The sequence below is a fragment of the Phacochoerus africanus genome, chromosome 2 (assembly GCF_016906955.1).
Source record: "Phacochoerus africanus isolate WHEZ1 chromosome 2, ROS_Pafr_v1, whole genome shotgun sequence".
Lineage (NCBI taxonomy): Eukaryota > Metazoa > Chordata > Mammalia > Artiodactyla > Suidae > Phacochoerus > Phacochoerus africanus.
The window spans coordinates 274,491,169-274,510,274 of NC_062545.1; the positions used below are offsets into that span (position 1 = coordinate 274,491,169).

At 52.2% G+C, this 19,106-nt stretch overlaps 1 protein-coding gene across 3 annotated transcripts in view; it reads left to right on the forward strand.

The window, feature by feature from the left end:
• The window catches only part of ABL1 (ABL proto-oncogene 1, non-receptor tyrosine kinase), a 149,076-nt gene that overhangs the window by 120,451 nt on the left and 9,519 nt on the right, over nt 1–19,106 (forward strand). For all 3 annotated transcript variants that reach the window (XM_047768710.1, XM_047768708.1, XM_047768709.1), the window contains 4 exons: nt 6,140–6,412; nt 14,491–14,575; nt 15,363–15,540; nt 17,156–17,340. In XM_047768710.1, the coding sequence (XP_047624666.1) occupies nt 6,140–6,412; nt 14,491–14,575; nt 15,363–15,540; nt 17,156–17,340 (721 nt within the window). The remainder of the gene's footprint in view (nt 1–6,139; nt 6,413–14,490; nt 14,576–15,362; nt 15,541–17,155; nt 17,341–19,106) is intronic.

The window sequence follows — 19,106 nt, forward strand, 5'->3', positions numbered from 1 at the left end:
GTAGAGATATTCCCAAATTACTTTCTTTAGCAATTGTACAAATATGTTTTCTCACCAGCAGTGTTGCGCGAGTATGTGTTTCCCTGTATGCTCGACAGCAGTATTTTATCAGACTTGCAAAGACATCTCTGTCGGTGATTGATTGGTAACGATTGTATTTTGTTATGTTTAACATGCCTGGGTTGTGTGTTGAGTGCTTCCTGTGCCATTTACCAAATTCATCTTTTCCTGTGTATTTGAAATATACCAAATTTACCTGTGAATTTACTCTGTTCTCTCTATTCATATGCCAGAACCAGACTTTTCATTGTTACAGCTTTATGGTGTGTGTGTTTGGTCGCACCTGCAGCATTTGGAGGTTTCTGGGCTAGGGGTTGAATCCCAGCAGCAGCTGCAGCAGTTTGGGATCCTTTAACCCACTGCGCCAGGCCAGGGATTGAACCTGTACCTCCACAGCAACCCTAGCCACTGCAGTTGTATTCTTAACCCCCTTCGGCACAAGCAGGAACTCCTAGCTTTATAGTGTGTGGTGTTGATCTTGTTTGTTTGTTTTGGTTTTGGGGGTCTTCTTGGCTGTGCCTGCAGTATGTGAAAGTTCTTGGGCAAGGGATCAAACCCATGCCACAGGAGTGACAATACCAGATCCTTAACCACTAGGCCACCAGGGAACTCCTGTAACATGTTGTGATACCTGATAGCTCAAGTCCCCTTTTTTTAATCTCGCTAACATTTTCATGGTTATCCCCACATGTTTACTCGTACCGTACAAATGCACAATGCATTTCTTTCTCTTTTTTTCTTTACAGGGCTGCACCCGCAACATATGGAGGTTCCCAGGCTAGGGATCAAATCAAAGCTGCAGCTGCCCGCCTATACCACGGCCACAGCAATGCGGGATCTGAGCTGTGTCTGCAACCTGCACCACCACTCATGGCAACACCGGATCCTTAACCCACTGAGCAAGGCCGGGGCTCAAACCCCCAACCTCATGGTTCCTAGTCGGATTCGTTTCTGATGCACCATGATGGGAACTCCAGGTTTTTTGGGGTTTTATTTTTTGGCATTTCTTTTTTCAGTGTGCTTATCTGTTGATTTTTCTGCATCTCCACATCTCAGAGTCTTCTGGCTAAAGTCCTTATTGCCAGTATCGGATGCTTTCTGTTGTGGCACATGTCTTTCTACCAGCACCAGAGTCTCTGTGACAGACAGCATAGTCTGCTGTTGATGTGCGACCAGAGGTCGGCCTCATCAGCTTGCTTTTCAGGTCATTGTTCTCATCCCGTGTGTAGAACTAAGACCTTCCTTCTGCAGGAGATATGCCAGGGTGCCGAGCCCTTGGACACCTAGCCTTCAGACCGCAGGGCTGCCTTTTTAGTGAATTAGAGCACCAGAGGGCACCGCTCGTGAGGGAGGTGGTCTCCCGGAGCCGACAGCTTGCTTCCCGTCTGCGCCGTCTATCCACGGGCGAGCCGTGCTGCACCACAGTGATCAGTGGAGGCTTGTACTGAGCAGGATAATAGTTTCTTTTCCCTGGAGTTGTGTCATCAGCACCCTTGGAACAGATGCAGACAAAGCATGATCTAGGTCGACTTGTCTACCTTGTCCAGCGGGCGGGGGGGTGGGTCTAAAGCATTATTAAAAGGTGGCGCGCAAGGCCCACATGGACACGTGATTTGCAGAATTTGAGTCACCTGATGAGGAAGCCAAGCCTCTGTCTAAAAGCTGGTGTGTACCAGGTAGGTTCCTTTCATTCCAGGTAGAGCACAGGGCACCCCTCTCATCAGGCCGGGCAGCTCATCCAAGTGTCCGAGGCATCTTGCCTCCTCCCGCCCTTCCTGGCAAAGGCTGCCTCCAGCTGTCTGAGCACCTGGAGATTTCTCAGCCCACGGAGTCATCAGGCTGACATCTGCAGAGGCTCCGCTCTGTGAGGGCCACTCTTGAGGGGGCCCCGTTGGGTGGGGTCATATTCCTGGAATGAGTGGTACAGCATCTGAATGGGGGGAGGTGTTACAGCAATGCGTGAGACAGTGCGGCTCGGCTTTGCAAAAGCTGCTTACATAGCAGAGCTTTGATGCAATCGTTTTTGGATTTCTAAGGGGAAAATTTAAAGTTTGGTGGGAGGGACAGCCTGGGGTTGAATAAGTTTGATTCTTATTTTCAAATTAGCTAATCTTTAGAAAACAACTGATTTAGAAGATTCTTCTCCAAGGCCCCAAAGGATTTCTTTCTGCCTCCGCCCTCTTGGCTCTGGTTTACCTTCGTCCTCCTGTTCCGAGCTTTCAGCAGCAGTTTTGGCTGGTCAGTCAGCCCGGGGGCATCAGCTCAGGGCCCAAAGCCCAGGACTCTTGGAGTTTCAAGCTAGACTCTTGAAAGGACTGTACCAAACAGACCCATTGCTGTTTCCTGGCAGTCCGGGTAGTCTTAACAGTGTTCAGGCACCCTGGCATTTGGTTTTCGGTCTTGGTGCTTTCTTAAAGTTTGGAAACCTCTGCCAACATAACGGAATTAAAGTCTGATTTTCCTCTTCCACCTCCCATTCCCGGTCATTGTTCAGTTCTGGTTATTTGTGTCTGTATCATATTTACTCGGGTGGGTGCCTCTGCCAAGCCCCACGCTTCCTTTAGCCCCCAATAGTCTTTCCTTTTCTTCCCTTCTTCAGAGAGATGCCCAGTTGACACTTATTTTCATGGTCTGTTGAAGCGACAAGTTCAGGTTGACAGGAGTGGGATTTGGGCTTAAGCTTTGGCAGAGGTGGCAGGACAGATACCAACTGTGTAAACCAGATTTACCCACCCTGACCCTGGCTGGGCAGGCACAGGCATCTCAGTGGAAAGCCTGCCAAACCATAGCTGACCTTCCCTTGTCGGGGGGGGGGGGGGGGGGGGGGGGCGGGCGCATTACTCTTAAGTAGGGCCTAATTCTCAAGGACTGCCTTCCTGCTGGTTTCTGAGTAGCTTGGAGGGTGGGGTGGGGTGGGGGTGGGGGGGTTACTTCCTGGCCTTGCAGGCTGTAAACAGTACGTCCAGGGCTGGGGGCAGGGGACGGACCTCCAGGGTCTGAGGTAGCCAAAGACTAAGCTCCCGTAAGCCTGTGAGTCTGGCTGTCAGGAGGAAAGCTGTTTCTGGTGAGTTTCTTTGACAAGTCCTATCTTTTGGGTCCCTGCATGATTGGGACGAGGCACAGCCCTGGCTGAGCATCCAGAGTGTTTACGTAACTGGGTGCATAGCACAATGACATGCCATTCATAACACTAATTTCACTTTCTCTGTGAACATGCCATGCATTCCTGGTGAAGATCACCCAGTTCACTAGCACATGCGGCTCAAACACTAGCACTAATCAGAAGGAAGCCACCAGAGCCGGCTGCTAGAAGATGGCTCTGCGGTACATTTAAGGGAGAGTAGTTTCAATATTTAATAAGTGTCGGTATGTAAATTTTATGTTGAAAGATGAACTAAGTCTCAGGGTCTGTAAATTTAATTATTGAAAAGGATAAAGTTTGCCCACTCAGTGAAACCTCCCATAACTCTGCAATTTCTAACAGTGGAGCCTGAGAGGGAATCAGCTGAGACCAAGAACAAATTCTGCATAAAGTAGGGCTTGGGGGAGCCATTAGCATTCTGTGCGATTGAGTGAACTTGATCTTTGGGCTGGGGAGTGCTCCTTTCAAGCTGACAGGGAAAGATAGGTAACGAGCCTTGCTCCCAGGTGACCTGCCCGAGAGCCCAGCAAGCAAAACGGGCCCTTTTGCCTGTACTGTGCCAGTGATTTCCAAGTGGGGGGTGCTCTGCTTCCAAGGGGTGCCTTCTTGGGATGGCTCTTTTCTCCTTTCCTCTCGTCGCCCCTCGGTAGGGAAGATACCCACCAGCCGAGGGCCAGAGAGAAGAGGGCTTGGAGCATCTGCAGCCTGCAGTGAAGCAGCTGGACACCTGGCAGACTTTCGAGAGAGGGGCTGGGATGGGGAACAACCCCCGCATCCCCCACTCCGTCTTCGTGAGCTGTTCTTGCCTTGGTAGCCATCACTAACAAGAGGGCCATGTCAGCAGCAAGTGGGTGTCGAGAAGGGTAGGCTCAGCGGTGTCCACCTCTGCCTTCCCCCCAGCCCCCACCCTGCACTCTTGTACCCACATTCAGGAGCCTGAGTGTGACTCAGGGCCCCTCCTTAGAGTAGGTCACTTAGAGGCTTCTCCTTGTGCTCTGCGGTATGAAAGCGGGGACTCCTGGGGGGCCAGCTCCTCACCCTGAAAGGTCCTCCTTGCAGAGCTGCCATCTTCCAGGGGGACAAGTTGCCCAGGGCTGTGGAATCTTTCTGGACAACTCCGGGGTTGCTCAGAATTTTATGTTAGTAGAATTGCTACAGAAAGACTGTAAATTATAAACTTCTAAGCCAAGGCTTGCTATTGACTTGTCTGATGTTAAAAATTTTTTTATGTCATCTCCATAAGCAAAAAACAGAAAAAAATCTCCTTGAAGGAATCCTGTTTACCCTCTTGAGAGTTATAGATGGGACCAACTTGTATACTTATTGTTATTTCTCCTTTTTAAAAAATATTTTTACGTGTTCCCGTCGTGGTTCAGCGGCTAGCAAACCCAACTGGCATCCATGAGGACGCAGGTTCAATCCCTGGCCTCTCTTGGTGGGTTAAGGATCCGGCATTGCCGTGGGCTGTATGTGTAGGTCACAGACACGGCTTGGATCCCTTGTTGCTGTGTCTCTGGCATAGACCAGCAGCTATAGTTCCGATTGGACCAGTCGGGCCCTAAAAGACAAAAAGACAAAACATGTATTTTTTATCATCCGATATTATAAATACATAGAAAGTAGTGGAGCCCACCATAGCCAACAGGCAAGGCCTTGGCCCTGACACGTTTCAGGCTCCTCCTTCCTTTCTCTAAGTAGTGACTGACCTGTACCTGCTTCTCTCTCTTGCCTCAAGCATCAGCACTGTCCCAAACCTGTACTCCTCCATCCTCCGTCTTGGCAGTGGGCCAGTCTTGCCAATGCCAGGCCCTTCCCGCCTGCCGCCATCCTCGGCTGCTTTTAGTGAGTCGGGAGACTCAGTTGTGTGCCCGGAGCCCAGACGCTCTGTGTGAATTTTAATGTGAATTATCTTTGGTGAGGAAATATTCCCTCACTACATCGCTGAGCCAAACAAAAAAAAGAGAAGAAAGACAGCTGTCCCCATTCACGTTGTCGCTTCCTGCCAGCCCAGGCCTTTGCCTTGCTCCACGGCGTCCAGGCAAGACCGCCACAGAAGGGGGGTCCTTGCTCAGGGTCTCACCCACCGTGGCTGAGCTCCCACACCCTCCTCCTCCTCGCGTCCCTGGGCAGCCCGCCCAGCCCCCTCTGTTCCGGGAGAGCGCTGGCCAGGGCGTCCCCCACAGGCAGACGGCTGGGCTCGGCGGGTCTCGGCCTCTGGTGCATCGTCCTCAGCCCAGATGGAGGGAATAGGAATGAGGAGATTTATCTTTTGTTCCGTGATTTTCATCTCCGATCACTGTTGCGTTCTAGATAATTATATAATTACAGGTTTTAAGTAATAAGCGAATTGTTAAATTTTCCAATCGGCAGATACTTATTAAGTCCTAGTCTTTATTTTTTTGGCCACACCTATGGTATATGGAAGTTCTGGGGCCAGGGATGGAACCCTCACCACCACAGCCACCCAAGCCTCAGCAGTGGCAATGCCGGGTTCCTAACCTGCTGAGCCACCGGGGCGCTCCATCCACCGGTGATTTCATCAGCAGCGGTTTTTGAGTGCCTGTTATGTGCTCATCTCTGGTTCTTGACATTGGGGGTCAGGGCTGCGTCCTTGTAGGTGGAGAGGGACAGTAACCAGGCAGGTGAGCAGGGCAGGACCAGCAGGTGGTAAGCCATGCGTGACGCCTGCAGACCCACTGGTCGGGGGATGCTTCACAGACGTTTACCCTGGGCTCAGAATGGTCACAGCGCACCAGACAGGTGGAGGATTTCACGGAGAAACACCGTACCCGGGATTTGCCAAACCCTGGGTCCTGTGCGGAGAGCCGCTAACCTGAGGTGTGGCCGCTCCTTAAATCGAGGCTCAGCGAAGCTGGCCCGGCGCCTTGCGGGGCGCGCCTGCCCGGTGGGCTCAGGGCTGTTCCCCGTCTTCCGCAGCTCTACGTCTCCTCCGAGAGCCGCTTCAACACGCTGGCCGAGCTGGTGCATCACCACTCAACGGTGGCCGACGGGCTCATCACCACTCTCCACTACCCCGCCCCCAAGCGCAACAAGCCCACCGTCTACGGCGTGTCCCCCAACTACGACAAGTGGGAGATGGAGCGAACAGACATCACCATGAAGCACAAGCTGGGAGGCGGCCAGTACGGGGAGGTGTACGAGGGCGTGTGGAAGAAATACAGCCTGACGGTGGCCGTGAAGACCTTGAAGGTGAGCCCGGGGCCGGCGGACGGCGGTGTCTGGGTGGGGGCGGGTCGCTCCCTTGTCCTCAGTGTGTCTCCGCGTGCCCAGAGCTGAATGGTGCCGTGGTGTTTGGGTGTAAAGAGATGAGTCACTCGGGGGCATTTTTTCATTCTGTGGTGAGGGTGTTGTAAAGCCGTGGGTTCCGGTTCTGTTTATGTGGCATTTGGATCACTTCCTGTTGAGTAACGAGGAGGAGGGAGGGAAGAGTTTTGAAAGAAGGAGACTTCACCAAAGCAGGTGACTCTTGTGTTGATTTGGGGCAGATTTGAGAGGCAGGTGCATGGGGTGTTCCTAGCAGGTGCCAGTTCCGTCGCACGTCCCGTCTGGACATCCCGGCGCGGGGCTGCCGCCGCCAGGAAGGCATTGGGGAACGGGAGGGCTTCTTCCCAACTCAGACATGGCCTCCCCTCCTCTTTCCTCCCTCTCAACTGATGCCTCGTCTTCGTGGTGTCCAGGAGGTGTTGGGACGTCGTGGAGGCAGCTTTCCCTGCAGCCTCTGCCTTCAAAAATGTGATCCGCGTTTTTACCTACGGCAAGAGTGCCCCCTAGTGTTGACCTGAGTGATTCTCACTTGTTCTAAATGAATCCGATTACACGGACCTGTGCGCAGAAATTGAGAGGGGGCGCCGCTGTATCCCTTTTTTGTAGCGATTAGAAAAGCAGCAGGACCCACAGGGCCACCCTGGGAGAAGTGACCCCAAGTGCCTGCTTCTCCCAGGTCAGCTGGGTGCACGCAGCCTTTTGGGGTCTCGGTCGTCTCCCTGATGCCCTGGCACAAAGGCACAGCAAAGTGGAAATTATGATTTCTGGTTGACATGGAGTGACCCTCGCGTGGGAAGATCACATTCTTTGGTCCCAGCATCCAGAGGCGACCTCTTGGCATTCATACTGACTGTGTCCCCTTAGCTTGGTCCTTGAGGCAGGACTGATACTTGTTGGGGCTGTGGGGAGGGGCGGCAGCCTGATGGTTTGGGGTCACCTCGAGGACTCCTGGATGTTTTCCAGGTAAGATTTTTTTAATTTATAAGCATGTATCGAATTCTTTTATTTGCCCGACTCAACGCACCACTGGGATTGTGAGAATCAGTCGGACAGAGTTCTTCACCTCAGGCTACTCCAGGTAGTTAGAATCACCTAGTTGGCAGTAGGTGGTCTAGTTAGTAGGAAAGATAGGCGAGTGTGACAGTAGCTGCAGCGTGTGTGACACGGGCCGTGTTAGAGACGCAAGCCCAGGGCTGTGGCGCCACACGGGACGAGGGGGGGTTCAGGTGAGCTCTGCTCTGTGCATGGGGAGGAGTCGTGAACTGGGCCACAGCGGAGGAGCAGGAGTTGGCCAAGGGGCAGGGCCAGGGGAGAGAGGTGGAGGACGAAGAGGGTGTGCACGTCGTCGTCGGGGTGCTGGACCCGGCTGAGTGGCTGGGCTGCTGTCCTGGAGGTGGGGGCACTGAAGGGTCCGACGCACAGGAACAGGAGGACGGGGCTTGCTGGTCTCAAGGATGGCAGGGTTGGCGAGCCCTCGCCTGAGCACAGGCCGGGCGAGGGCCGGGACAGGCAATGCTGCTGCCGCGCCCCAGTTTGGCACACAACTGGTGGAGCACCAGACCCGGCAGAACTGGGCCTTGACAGCTTGCAGAACTGGTAAAGGCCCAGGCATTACCCACACATTTGCCAGGATTTCTCAAAACAAAAGTAAATAAAAGCACAAAATACAACGATTTCTGTCCCGACAAAGCTTGTTTGAAAACTTTAAAAAGAAAGTCTGTATTCAGGGAAACTGTAGCCAGTAGCCAACGCTGTGGCATTGTTTTCTGGATGACCGAAGAAGGGGATTCTAGAGGAGGGGCCCCAGGAGCTCAGTGGTGGGTTTTTTATTGTTGTTGTTGTTTAGCCAGTATGTCATAATTTTATCTGAAAGTGTGTGCCTTCTAGAATAGACTTCTCTAGTGGTGAGTTATTAAGCTTTTTATTATACTTTTAATGATTTTCCCTAAGAGCCTTATTAACTTACCCCACAGTTCATAAAAAAATTACAGAATGTAGGTGCATAGATTTCTGTGAATAGTCACGCCACATGGTAGCTAATTAGGAAAGGGAGTGTGTCATATTCTAGAGGTATATGAACCCAAAATACTACTAATCCTAAGCAACTGTTAAATGAATTATCCCTCTAAATAAATACTCCACCCCACCCTGCACAAAAACCATCTGTACAGCATGTTTCTCACTTACCAAATGAGGTTAGTGTCATATCTGGGGCCTTTGTCTCCACTGTGGAAGTTGATTTGCAGTGGCTTCTAAGCGGCAGTATGGCTGACATTTGTTGAGCTCTTACCACATGCCTGGAAGAGTCCGAGCGCTTCACGTTGGAGCACCTCGTCGGATCCTTACAGCAGCCTTAGTAAGAGAAGGTCATTGGACTTCCCATCATGGCTCAGCGGCAGGGCACCCAATTAGGATCCATGAGGATGCAGGTTTGTTCCGTGGCCTCGCTCAGTGGGTGAAGGATCCGACGTTGCCGTGAGCTGTGGTGTAGGTTGCGGCTGCGGCTTGCATCCGGCGTCGCTGTGGCTATGGTGTAGGCCGGCGGCTACAGCTCTGATTCTGCCCCTAGCCTGGGAGCCTCATACGCCGGGGGTGCAGCCCCCGGAAAAGAAGAAGAGAGAAGGTTAGTGGTATACCACCGTTTCAAGATTGGAAAAAAACGGAAGCAGGAGGAGGTTCGATAGCTGGCCTGGCATTAGTTACACGACCAGCAGTGAGAGACCAGATTTGAACCCAGGGATCCTGCTGCGCCAAAGCTTACTTCTCTTTCTTTTGGCCACATGGAAGTTCCGGGGCCAGAGATCAAGCCCACGTCACAGCACTGACCCAAGCCACAGTAGTGGCAATGCCAGATTCTTTCACTGCTAGGCTGCCAGGGAACGCCCCAAAGCCCACTTCTTTTAAGTTGTTTCTCAGGGTCGGATTCCTTATACGTCATGAAAAATATACGTAAACCACAGTTATGCATCTTACCCCCCCCCCCCAATTCATTTCCCTCACAGGCGGTGGCTGTGATCCGCCTTTCTCTTGAAGACTCCTCGGGAAACCCTTGTAGCGCTCGCCTAGGCTTTTGTTTGTTCAGCCGGTTCTCACTGAGCCCTCTTTGGGCCAGACCCCAACTGGACACCAGAGTCTCAGTGTCCCCCTTCCTTGTTCGGCCTGTTGGGTGTTGCTAGCCCCTCATCGGACGGAAACAGACCTTCCTTAACCAGCAGGCCCCGCTTCTAAGCACCACACCATAGGGATCTGCTGGGCACTGGGTCCCACACCCTCAGGGCATGAGGAAGAGCAGAAGAGAAAAAGAGAGGACACTAGGTTGACCCCTATGGGTGGGAAACGGGAATCACAGCAAAGGCCCCTGAAGCGGGAACTGTGAAATTTGACGCTGTTCAGCAGGTCCTAGGCTTAACTTTAAACCTAAGAGAGCCAGCTGGCAAGTGCACGAAGCCCCAAGTTTCAGAGGAGCTGTGTAGTCAAAGTTTATAAGTCCGTTTCCTTCTGTGACACAGTGCTAAGTAATAGAATTTGGAAAAGACTACTGTTTATCTAATTGTGTTAAAACTGCCTCCTAAGCTAGCTGACAAATTTACTATTAAAACAGCAGAAAATACGCTGTTGAAAAAAAGTTGAGATTTAAAATTGTACTCAGTATCTTTGCCTAGTTTTCGAATAGGGGCTATATACACATAGTAGCCTTGATTTTTGTGTCCTTCCAGAAATAGTCCACATGGGATTTTCTTCTTTAACCACATGGCAGCGTGCTGTGGACACTGCTCTGTAGCTTCGGTTATGGACGTAAGGTGTCTGCAGTTACAGTGCGTTCCAGTGCGCGTCAGGTGGGCCAGCCTTTGTGTGGCGCTGTCGTCCACCGGCCTTCCCGAGACGCGTGTTCTCCCCAGTACTTCGCTGTTAGCACCGGCGCTCAGGGGCTCTCTCGTTGGCACGCGTGGAGAGCGTCCTGTCGGTCAGCTCCTCAGAGTCCCACCGCTGGGTCCCAGAGCTCGTACTGCTTTGCACTCCACCGCCGGTGCGGGGACGTGCCTGTCTCCTCTGCCCTCACCAGCACAGCATGTGTGCTTTGGGCTTTATTTTTGCTGTTTTTCCCCCAGGAAAGTGGCCTTACTGGCGAGCTCCAGGAATGAGCAGAGAAGGAAGGGCTCCAGGACAGCTTTGACACTGGACAGTACACACGTTGGGCGGAGGGACAGCTGCCGTGTGGCCCTCGCTCTTCCGGCTGTGGAGCTAGATAGGGCCACAGGGTTGGGGACCCAAGGTGTGGGGGTTCCTCTGTGAGATTGTTTCCTGTGGACTTTTCACTTGAGCTTCATATCCCTCATCTGGTTTGTGAACCAGCCGCCTCCCTCGGTCTCACTCAGAAACTGCCCGTCACTCCAGTGGACCCATCCGGTGGACCTGAGAGGTGCAGGCCGGCTCCCCAGCCCTGGGTAAGAACCGGAAACAGATGCGGAAACCGATCTCCTCAGACACGAGCCCAGCTCTGCGGCCAGGGCCCCTGCCGAGAGGCGGGCGTGGGGAGCACTGAAAGCTGTGAGCGGCGGCGGGTGGCCGAGCCGTTTTTAAAATAGTCTTCTTTTGTGTGGTGTAGAATTCCTGCTTCTGGAGCTGAGGCCAGTGAGCAGAAGAGATGAAGCTGGTTAGAAAATACCTCTGAGATGTTGAGTCTGGAATAGTAAATCTGTGAGAAGGACCAAAAAACCCAGTGTTAAGTAAAGAACCAGCCTGTCTTCTATACAAGCAGTATGTTTGGTCTGCTTCTCAGGAATAGAGACCAACGTTTTTTTGTTTTGTTTTGTTTTTGGTCTTTTTAGGTCTGCACCCATGGCATATGGAGGTCCCCAGGCTAGGGGTTGAATTGGAGCTACAGCTGCTGGTCTATACCACAGCCACAGCAATGCAGGATCCGAGCCGCATCTGTGACCTACACCGCAGCTCACAGCAACACCGGATCCGCAGCCCACTGCGAGGCCAGGATTGAACCTGCATCCTCACGGGCACGAGTCAGATTCGTTTCTGCTGAGCCATGACGGGAACTCCAGAGACCAGCTACCCTAATAACAATAGGAGTGCTGCCGAGCAGGTGCTGGCCGCGTTCTGGGCTCTGCGCTTGGCACTCTTGGTGCACGAGGCAGATGCCACTTTGCTGTCATTCTGCTGATGAGAAAACAGGGCAGAGATAATCCGTCAGCTGTTATGCTGGCGACGTACTGTGGTTGCACAGCAGCAGAGCTTGGTCGGTATAACTCTTGAGCGTCGTCTTAACCAATCCACTGTACCAGCCAAAGCGTTTGTCCACATCTGGCCGGGCCAGTCAGCCCTGGTGACTCCCTGACAGGTAAGGCTGAAATTCACAGCTTATACTCAAAGTGCTGCCTTCGCCCTATTTGTTTGGAGTTACTTATATTTTACAGTGTAAATGGAAGATCAAAAAGGTGATGGAAATTTTAAAAATAAAAGGAGGGAGTTCCCATTGTGGCTCAGCAGTAACGAACCCAGCTAGCATCCATGAGGACACAGGTTCAGTACCTGGCCTCACTCAGTGGGTTAAGGATCCGGCGTTGCTGTGAGCTGTGGTGTAGGTTGCAGATACAGCCTGGTTCCTGCGTTGCTCTGGTGTAGGCTGACAACTGCAGCTCCAATTGGACCCCTAGCCTGGAAACTTCTGTATGCCATGGGTGTGGCCCTTTTTAAAAAAGACAGAAAAATAAATAAATAAAAGTAAAGGACTATAATAACGGGATAGCCTCAGGAATATTTCCAGTTTAACACGGCTACAAATGTGGGATGCTGCTAGTAGTTTAAATCATAAATTGAACCAGGTCTGACTCCAGCAGGGGGAGACAAGTTCACACTGATTGTCCTGAAAGAAAGAAACAAGAAATTATTTATACTGTCCCTACATCATGGGGGTGTGGGGGGTGTATGTGTGTGTGAAGCCTGCCTATGAAAGCCATAGTGTTCCTTCTGCGTGTCCCTGTCTCTCAAGGCCTAGAACATGGTTCCTATAGAAAAGTCAGTTGCTAGGAGTTCCCATTGTGGCTCAGTGTTTAGTGAACCCAAGTAGCATCCATGAGGACACATGTTCAACCCCTAGCCTCGCTCAGTGGGTTAAGGATCTGGCGTTGCCATGAGTTGTGTAGGTCGCAGATGAGGCTCGGATCCCGTGTTGCTGTGACTCTGGTGTAGGCCAGTGGCTACAGTTCTGATTCGACCCCTAGCCGAACCTCCATATGCCTCGGGTACGGCCCTGAAAAGACAAAAAAGACCGAAAAGAAAAGTCAGTAGCTGGAAGAGCAGTATTATTTCTGAAATTATTTCCCTGCGCATGGCTTATCCTGTGGTACTTTAGTCTGGGAAGCTTCATCTGCGAGCTACTTTTTGAACGTGTTGTTGGCTGAGCAGGATTCCCAAAGGCCCTGGTCCTTAGGTGCACAGCATTGAATGCCCTGGTCCCGCAGGCCTTGGCCCTCCAGCCTTTGGCATGAGCGTGTCAGCCTGGTAAGTCAGAGCACGGCACAGTCTGCCGAGCATGTTAAGGAGCTGGGAGGACTCGGAGGAATGCAGCAGCCAGTGGGGTGGTGCCGGGACGTGTTTTTCCCGCCCGGGCAGCTTGACACGGAGCCTGCCAGAGATGCTCAGTTGACGTTAAGAGCAGCTCACCATTTTAAAGAGCAGCAAATTGTTTCCAGGTTTCAGTTCATCGAGCCCTAAGCTGAGTGGTGATGGGCTGACAAATGTCCTCCTTGGTCCCACCCCGCTTGCACCCATGATGGCCCAGAGCGAGAAGGAGCCTAGTAGAGGCCGGGTGGGGACGGGGCAGCCGCAGCGAGCAGGGCTCTTCAGCTCTGCTTCCCAGGGGTCACGGTGTAGGTCAGGCTCCGCGTGCAGAGCAGAGGTGGTGGTAGAGCTTTCCTCTGGGGCGGGCTTTTCAGGACGCTCACTCCCTGGCTCCCCTGCTGCAGTCCTCCTGTTCAGCCAGACTCCCACTCCCTGTTGAAACTCGGAGGGTGGGGTCTCGCTTTCCTCCTTCCTGTTATAGCCAGGCCTTCACAGTGGAGAGGCAACATCGCAGGCCACCCACCGGCATCTTGTTTTCACGGTCAGTCCAGGGGGCAATGGGTTAAGCCAGGCTTGGTAGCAGTAGGGACCACAGGGCCCGGGGCCACAGCGCCCCGGACTGATACAGGAGCATACGTAGAAATACGGTCACATCCACTCTGGGCATTTGCTGATGCCTTTGTCTGCCCGTGGCGTTTAAATCCTGTGAGCCCACTAAATCGCGACGCATGCTGATACTTGTGGATGTCTCGTTAGAGGAGCTGCTAGTGAGAGTTATTTTGGAACCTGAGTAATTGGCCTGACGCGTAGTGGTGACTGCTTCATTAGGAGCCCGGTGACACCGCATTCTGGGAAGTTCAGCATCCTCTGTGTCTGCCGTGTCGGGGCCTCGTTCTTTGGTGGCGCTCATCGCCTTTTTGTGTCACCGAGGCCTCTGAAATCAGGTACCCTGCAGATTCCTCAAGGGCTTTTTTTTTTTCTTTTTTTTTTTTTTAGTGGTAAGCATTTTAGGAGCCCCGGGAAACAAGCTCTTCCTTAGGGAAGTAGTACTGCATTCATGGTATTTGCCTGTCCTCATCTCCCGTCCTCCTCAAACCCCACAAGGTGGTGGAAACACACCGTCGGCATGTAGCCACCAGAGCGAGTCACCAGCTTACGCAAGCCAACCCTGACAGACGGCTCAGGGCGAGAATTCAGAAGTCCAGCATCGGAGTGGAAAAGTCTCTGTGCTGTTGGGGTGCTGATCGGCCCCCTTAGAACCTGTCTGGAGCAGTGTCTTGGCTGAAACTGGTGAACCAGGATGATTGTTCGCCGAAGCTCCAGTGCTTGTTAAAGCTCCAGTGTGTGTTAACCACTCAAGTCACATTCCCACTTAAACACTTGCCTTGCTGAAGTAATGTCATCCTTTTTAAAAAATGTTTCTGCAGGAGGATACCATGGAGGTAGAAGAGTTCTTGAAAGAAGCTGCAGTCATGAAGGAGATCAAGCACCCCAACTTAGTGCAGTTGCTTGGTGAGTGTGTGGAGCTCCAAAGAGAGGACCTTTTGACTAAAGCCTCTGGGGCGATGCAGGTGCTGTTAGAGGAGACGCGAGAGGCTCCCTGCACTGAGGTTGCCGATTCGTACATCAGCCCTTGGGTAAAAGGAAACCTGGGAGTCCCCACTGTGGCTCAGCGGGTCCAGAACCTGACATAGTGTCCGTGAGGATGCGGGTTCGATCCCTGGCCTTGCTCAATGGGTTAAGGATCCAGTGTTGCTGCAAGCTGTGCCATAGGCCAGCAGCTGCAGCTCCGACTCAACCCCTTGCCCAGAAACTTCCATATGTGGCAGGTGCAGCCCTACAAAGGGGAGGGGGGACAAAAGAGACCTGTGAGGCATGGGGGGGTGTGTGTGCACGTGCACACAGGAGAGAGAATATTATTACTTTAAATTGATACCCCAGAGCAGTCAAGTGCAAATCTCAAATTGGCTTCTGAAACTTAAAAATGTCAAGAGTTCGGACCCTGAAGTGATTTGGTGTTAGACTTAACCACCGAGGGGTGAGCTAAGGGGGATTTAGTGTGTATGATGCGGCCTGGCCCGTGCTGTGGACTCCGTGGCAGCCTCTTCCTGTCGAAGCTCATGGGCTTGTGAGGAAGAAGCAGCACGGCCACACCCTCCCACAGGACCGCCGGCTCAGCCCTCAAGTGCGTGGGGCCGTCTCAGGACCTCGTACACCTTGTTCCTCGGTGCTTGTCCTTTCCGGCTCTTGCTCGGTTGGGAGCAGAGCAGCGGACTGAAGCCTTCGGTCTCGTTGGCAGGGGTCTGCACCAGGGAGCCCCCGTTCTATATAATCACGGAGTTCATGACCTATGGGAACCTGCTGGATTACCTGCGAGAGTGTAACCGGCAGGAGGTGAATGCTGTGGTGCTGCTGTACATGGCCACTCAGATCTCGTCAGCCATGGAATACCTGGAGAAGAAGAACTTCATCCACAGGTAGGCGCCTGGCGGGGCCGCCCTCCCCAGAGTCGGGGCCAGCGTGGGGCCCGGGCGACCTTCCGCTTGGCCCAGCCAGGCTGGGCCCCGGACCGCAGAGCAGTTAGTCCCCAGGCGGACAAGTATGTCACTTGGGAACCGTTTTGGACTAAGGAATGTTGAGCGGCGTTCGTCACGGTGGCCCCGGTGACAGCCACAGCTCCCCTGCAGGAGCACGCGTCCGCAGTAACGACCCCTCCCGCGAGCCCCTGGCGCTGCTCACGCAGCTCTCAGGGACAGCCAGGCGTGGGCCCTGTTTCTCTGTTGGGTGTGTTTTCCCTCCCTCTCTTACCATCATTTCACTCGCCACTTAACGTGCTGTCCTCTGGTTCAGGGATGTTTCCACCGTGGTGTGTGTGTGGTTCTGGATTAAGCGTCTTTGCTGTCGTAAAGCCTGGAGTGCCTTGACCTTCAGGAGTGCTGCAATTATCTTGGTCTTCGCATTCTTGGCGGGTGGGAACGGCTTCCCAGCAGAGTGACAGCCTGTGCAGCTCAGAGCCTGACGGGCTTCGCCCGGAGTCTGTTGTACAAGCTGCTCCCCACACCACCGTGGAGACCTTTCCTACCCAGGAACTCAAGGATGAAACCCGTACATGAGACTTCAGAGTGAGGAGTGAGAGGAGTGCGTGTGAAATGCTGGCGGTTCCTCGTCAGACAGATTTTCTCTGCTCCACGAGAGCCTGCTTCAGATGCTCCTGTCACTCACGGAAGTGAGCCCTCTGAGGCTGCAAATTGAGATTTCTTGACTCCTGGTTTGCCTCGCACGGCTAAGTTCATTCTCTTTTCATTCAAGCAGACTTTAAATGCTTTACCCAAATCCTATTAGGCACTACGCCTGTAATATTTCACTCCTCTCTGATGGCTGATGATCAGGTCATCTTGCACAGCCATCCCTGGAAGCTGGTGCCTCTTCTCATTCCTCATTCCGGTTTGCCTTGCGATTTCATGGTTAACGTCCATGAACCAAAGATGAGACTCCTCCCTCCCTGGGAGAATCAGGAGGCGAGAGGCAACTGATCAGACAGAATTTATAGGATACATTTGGCGAAGCATCAGGAAGAAATAGGAAAGTACAAGATACAGTTTGGGTAAAGAATATTATGGGCTTTTTAGAAGTTTATCCTGTCAAGTCTAGCCAGGACAAACGGAGACTCTGTAAGTTTCTTGAGGTAGAGGACCGGCCTTGTGTGTGTTCCCCGAGCCTGGCGTGGAGCAGTCAGGACCGAGCAGATGCTTTGGTGACACTGCTCTCGAGGCGTCAGTAGAAGCACTTTACCTGTTAACTCATTACCACTCACACCAACCCTAAGAAGTAAGCGCTGGTCCTGTCATCTTCATTGTGTGGCTGAGATACCTGAGTCCCTGCGTGATTAACTTGCCGGGTCACGTGGCCGGGGAGCCTGCTCCCAGCACCGCCCCCCCCCCCCACCTGCCGCGGCGGCGGGCACTGCTCCGCAGGGGACGGGGCTCCGCTTTCCCACTGCCCGTATCGCACCTTTGGAAACCCCTCGGTGATGGACTGTGAAGCTGGAAGGCTACCTGGGAATGCTCACGGATGCCCTTTCTCCTTTCCCAGAGATCTTGCTGCCCGGAACTGCCTGGTAGGGGAGAACCACTTGGTGAAGGTGGCTGATTTCGGCCTGAGCAGGTTAATGACGGGGGACACCTACACGGCCCACGCTGGGGCCAAGTTCCCCATCAAGTGGACTGCGCCTGAAAGCCTGGCCTACAACAAGTTCTCCATCAAGTCGGACGTCTGGGGTAAGGGCTGCTGCTCCTTCAGCCTCGCCCGTCTAGGGTGGGGCTGTTTCCCTGTTTTTCTCTCTCTTCTCGCTTTTACTTTTTTTTTTTTTGCTTTTTTTTTAGGGCTGCATCCACAGCATGTGGAGGTTCCCAGATTAGGGGTGGAATCAGAGCTGTAGCTGCCGGCCTACACCACAGCCACAGCAATGCCGGATCCTTAACCCACTGAGCAAGGCCAGGGATCGAACCCATAACCTCATGGTTCCTAGTGGGATTCGTTTCCACTGCACCATAGCGGGAAGTCCTCTTCCTTCTTCACTTCTTGCACTTTTATTTCTTTTTCATTATTTCTCTTTCTTACTTCTTTTTCATTTTAAAATCTTTTCTCCCCCGTTTTCTCTGAAAAGTGAAGTAGAAGTTAGCTTTTTCTCAAAAAAATATTCAGATTAATTTTTTTCCCACGTACCAAGTTTATGTCTTCATTCTTCGTCTGCTGCCTCGGTTTGTGGAGGCAGCTGGCCAACCCTGCCGGCACCCAGACTCTTCCTCTGTGGTGGGAATGCTGTGTAGTCTGGTTTGGGCTTTAAATAGACTACACTCCCCTCTGAAGCCTCATGTGACAGCATTTTGTTTTTACTTTTTTTTTAAAGAACTTTTTTACATTATGCAGATTATAAGCATACGCAGAAGGAGATTTGCATACTGTGCCCCACGTGCCTCCTCGCCTCGTGGTGCCCTGGCGTCCTCTGCCCATGCCTACTCCCTTCTCCAGCCCCTGTTACCTCAAAGCAGATCCCAGACAGCGTAATTATCTTGGCTGCAAATATTTCACTTAAGTCTCTTAAAGATGGCTTTTTTTTTAATTATTATTTGCATAGCCACAAATTTAGGTTCATTTGTGAATATTATCAGTTACTTTCCAATTAAATCATAAGTCGTCCTTTTTTCTTTTCTCGTCAGTCTGTCTGAGTTGGGACAGGAGTTTGAATCACACGGTGCTGATTTGTTGACAGTGTCCCTTACCTCTCCTCATCTGTGAAGCCCTCCTTTATCTCTTTATGTCCCTTGCAATGTACCTGTTGAGGAAGTCCCATCATTGGTCCTTTCAGGCTTCCCACGTTCTGGATCCTGCTCACTGTCCCGCTGTGGTGTGACTTGTTATCGTGTCCCTGGGAAATAGGTAGTTGACTCTGACAGCCTGACCCCATTCGGCTCTGGCTTTTTTGTCTTTTAGTAAGAGCGCGTCACAGGAAGCGGTGTACCTTTTCATCAACATTCTTGACTTCCTCTCGTTGCCAAATAATAATTCTCTAATTCTGTCATTCCTTATTTATTGGCTCAGTACTTCTGTAAAAAGAAACTTCCTCTTGCCTGCTCTTTGCTTTTGGTAGGTACAATTCAGAAAGGACAGATGGGTACATGTTTGCTTCCTTGCCATTGTTTCCGAGTTCCCACCGTAGCAAGTTGGTTTCTTAATACCCCCGGTGGTGACCAGTTGGGATTTTGTTTTTCTCTTGTGATTTTTTTTTTCTTTTTTTCTTCCCTCTCTTTAGGGCTGAACCCGCGGCACATGGAAGTTCCCAGGCTAGGAGTTGAATGAGAGCTACAGCTGCCAGCCTACACCACAGCCACCGCCACATGGAATCCAAGCCGCATCTGCGACCTACACCACAGCTCACAGCAATGCCAGATCCTTAACCCACTGAGCCCGGTCAGGGATCAAACCTGCATCCTCATGGATACTAGTTGAGTGCATTACTGCTGAGCCACAACAGGAACTCCAT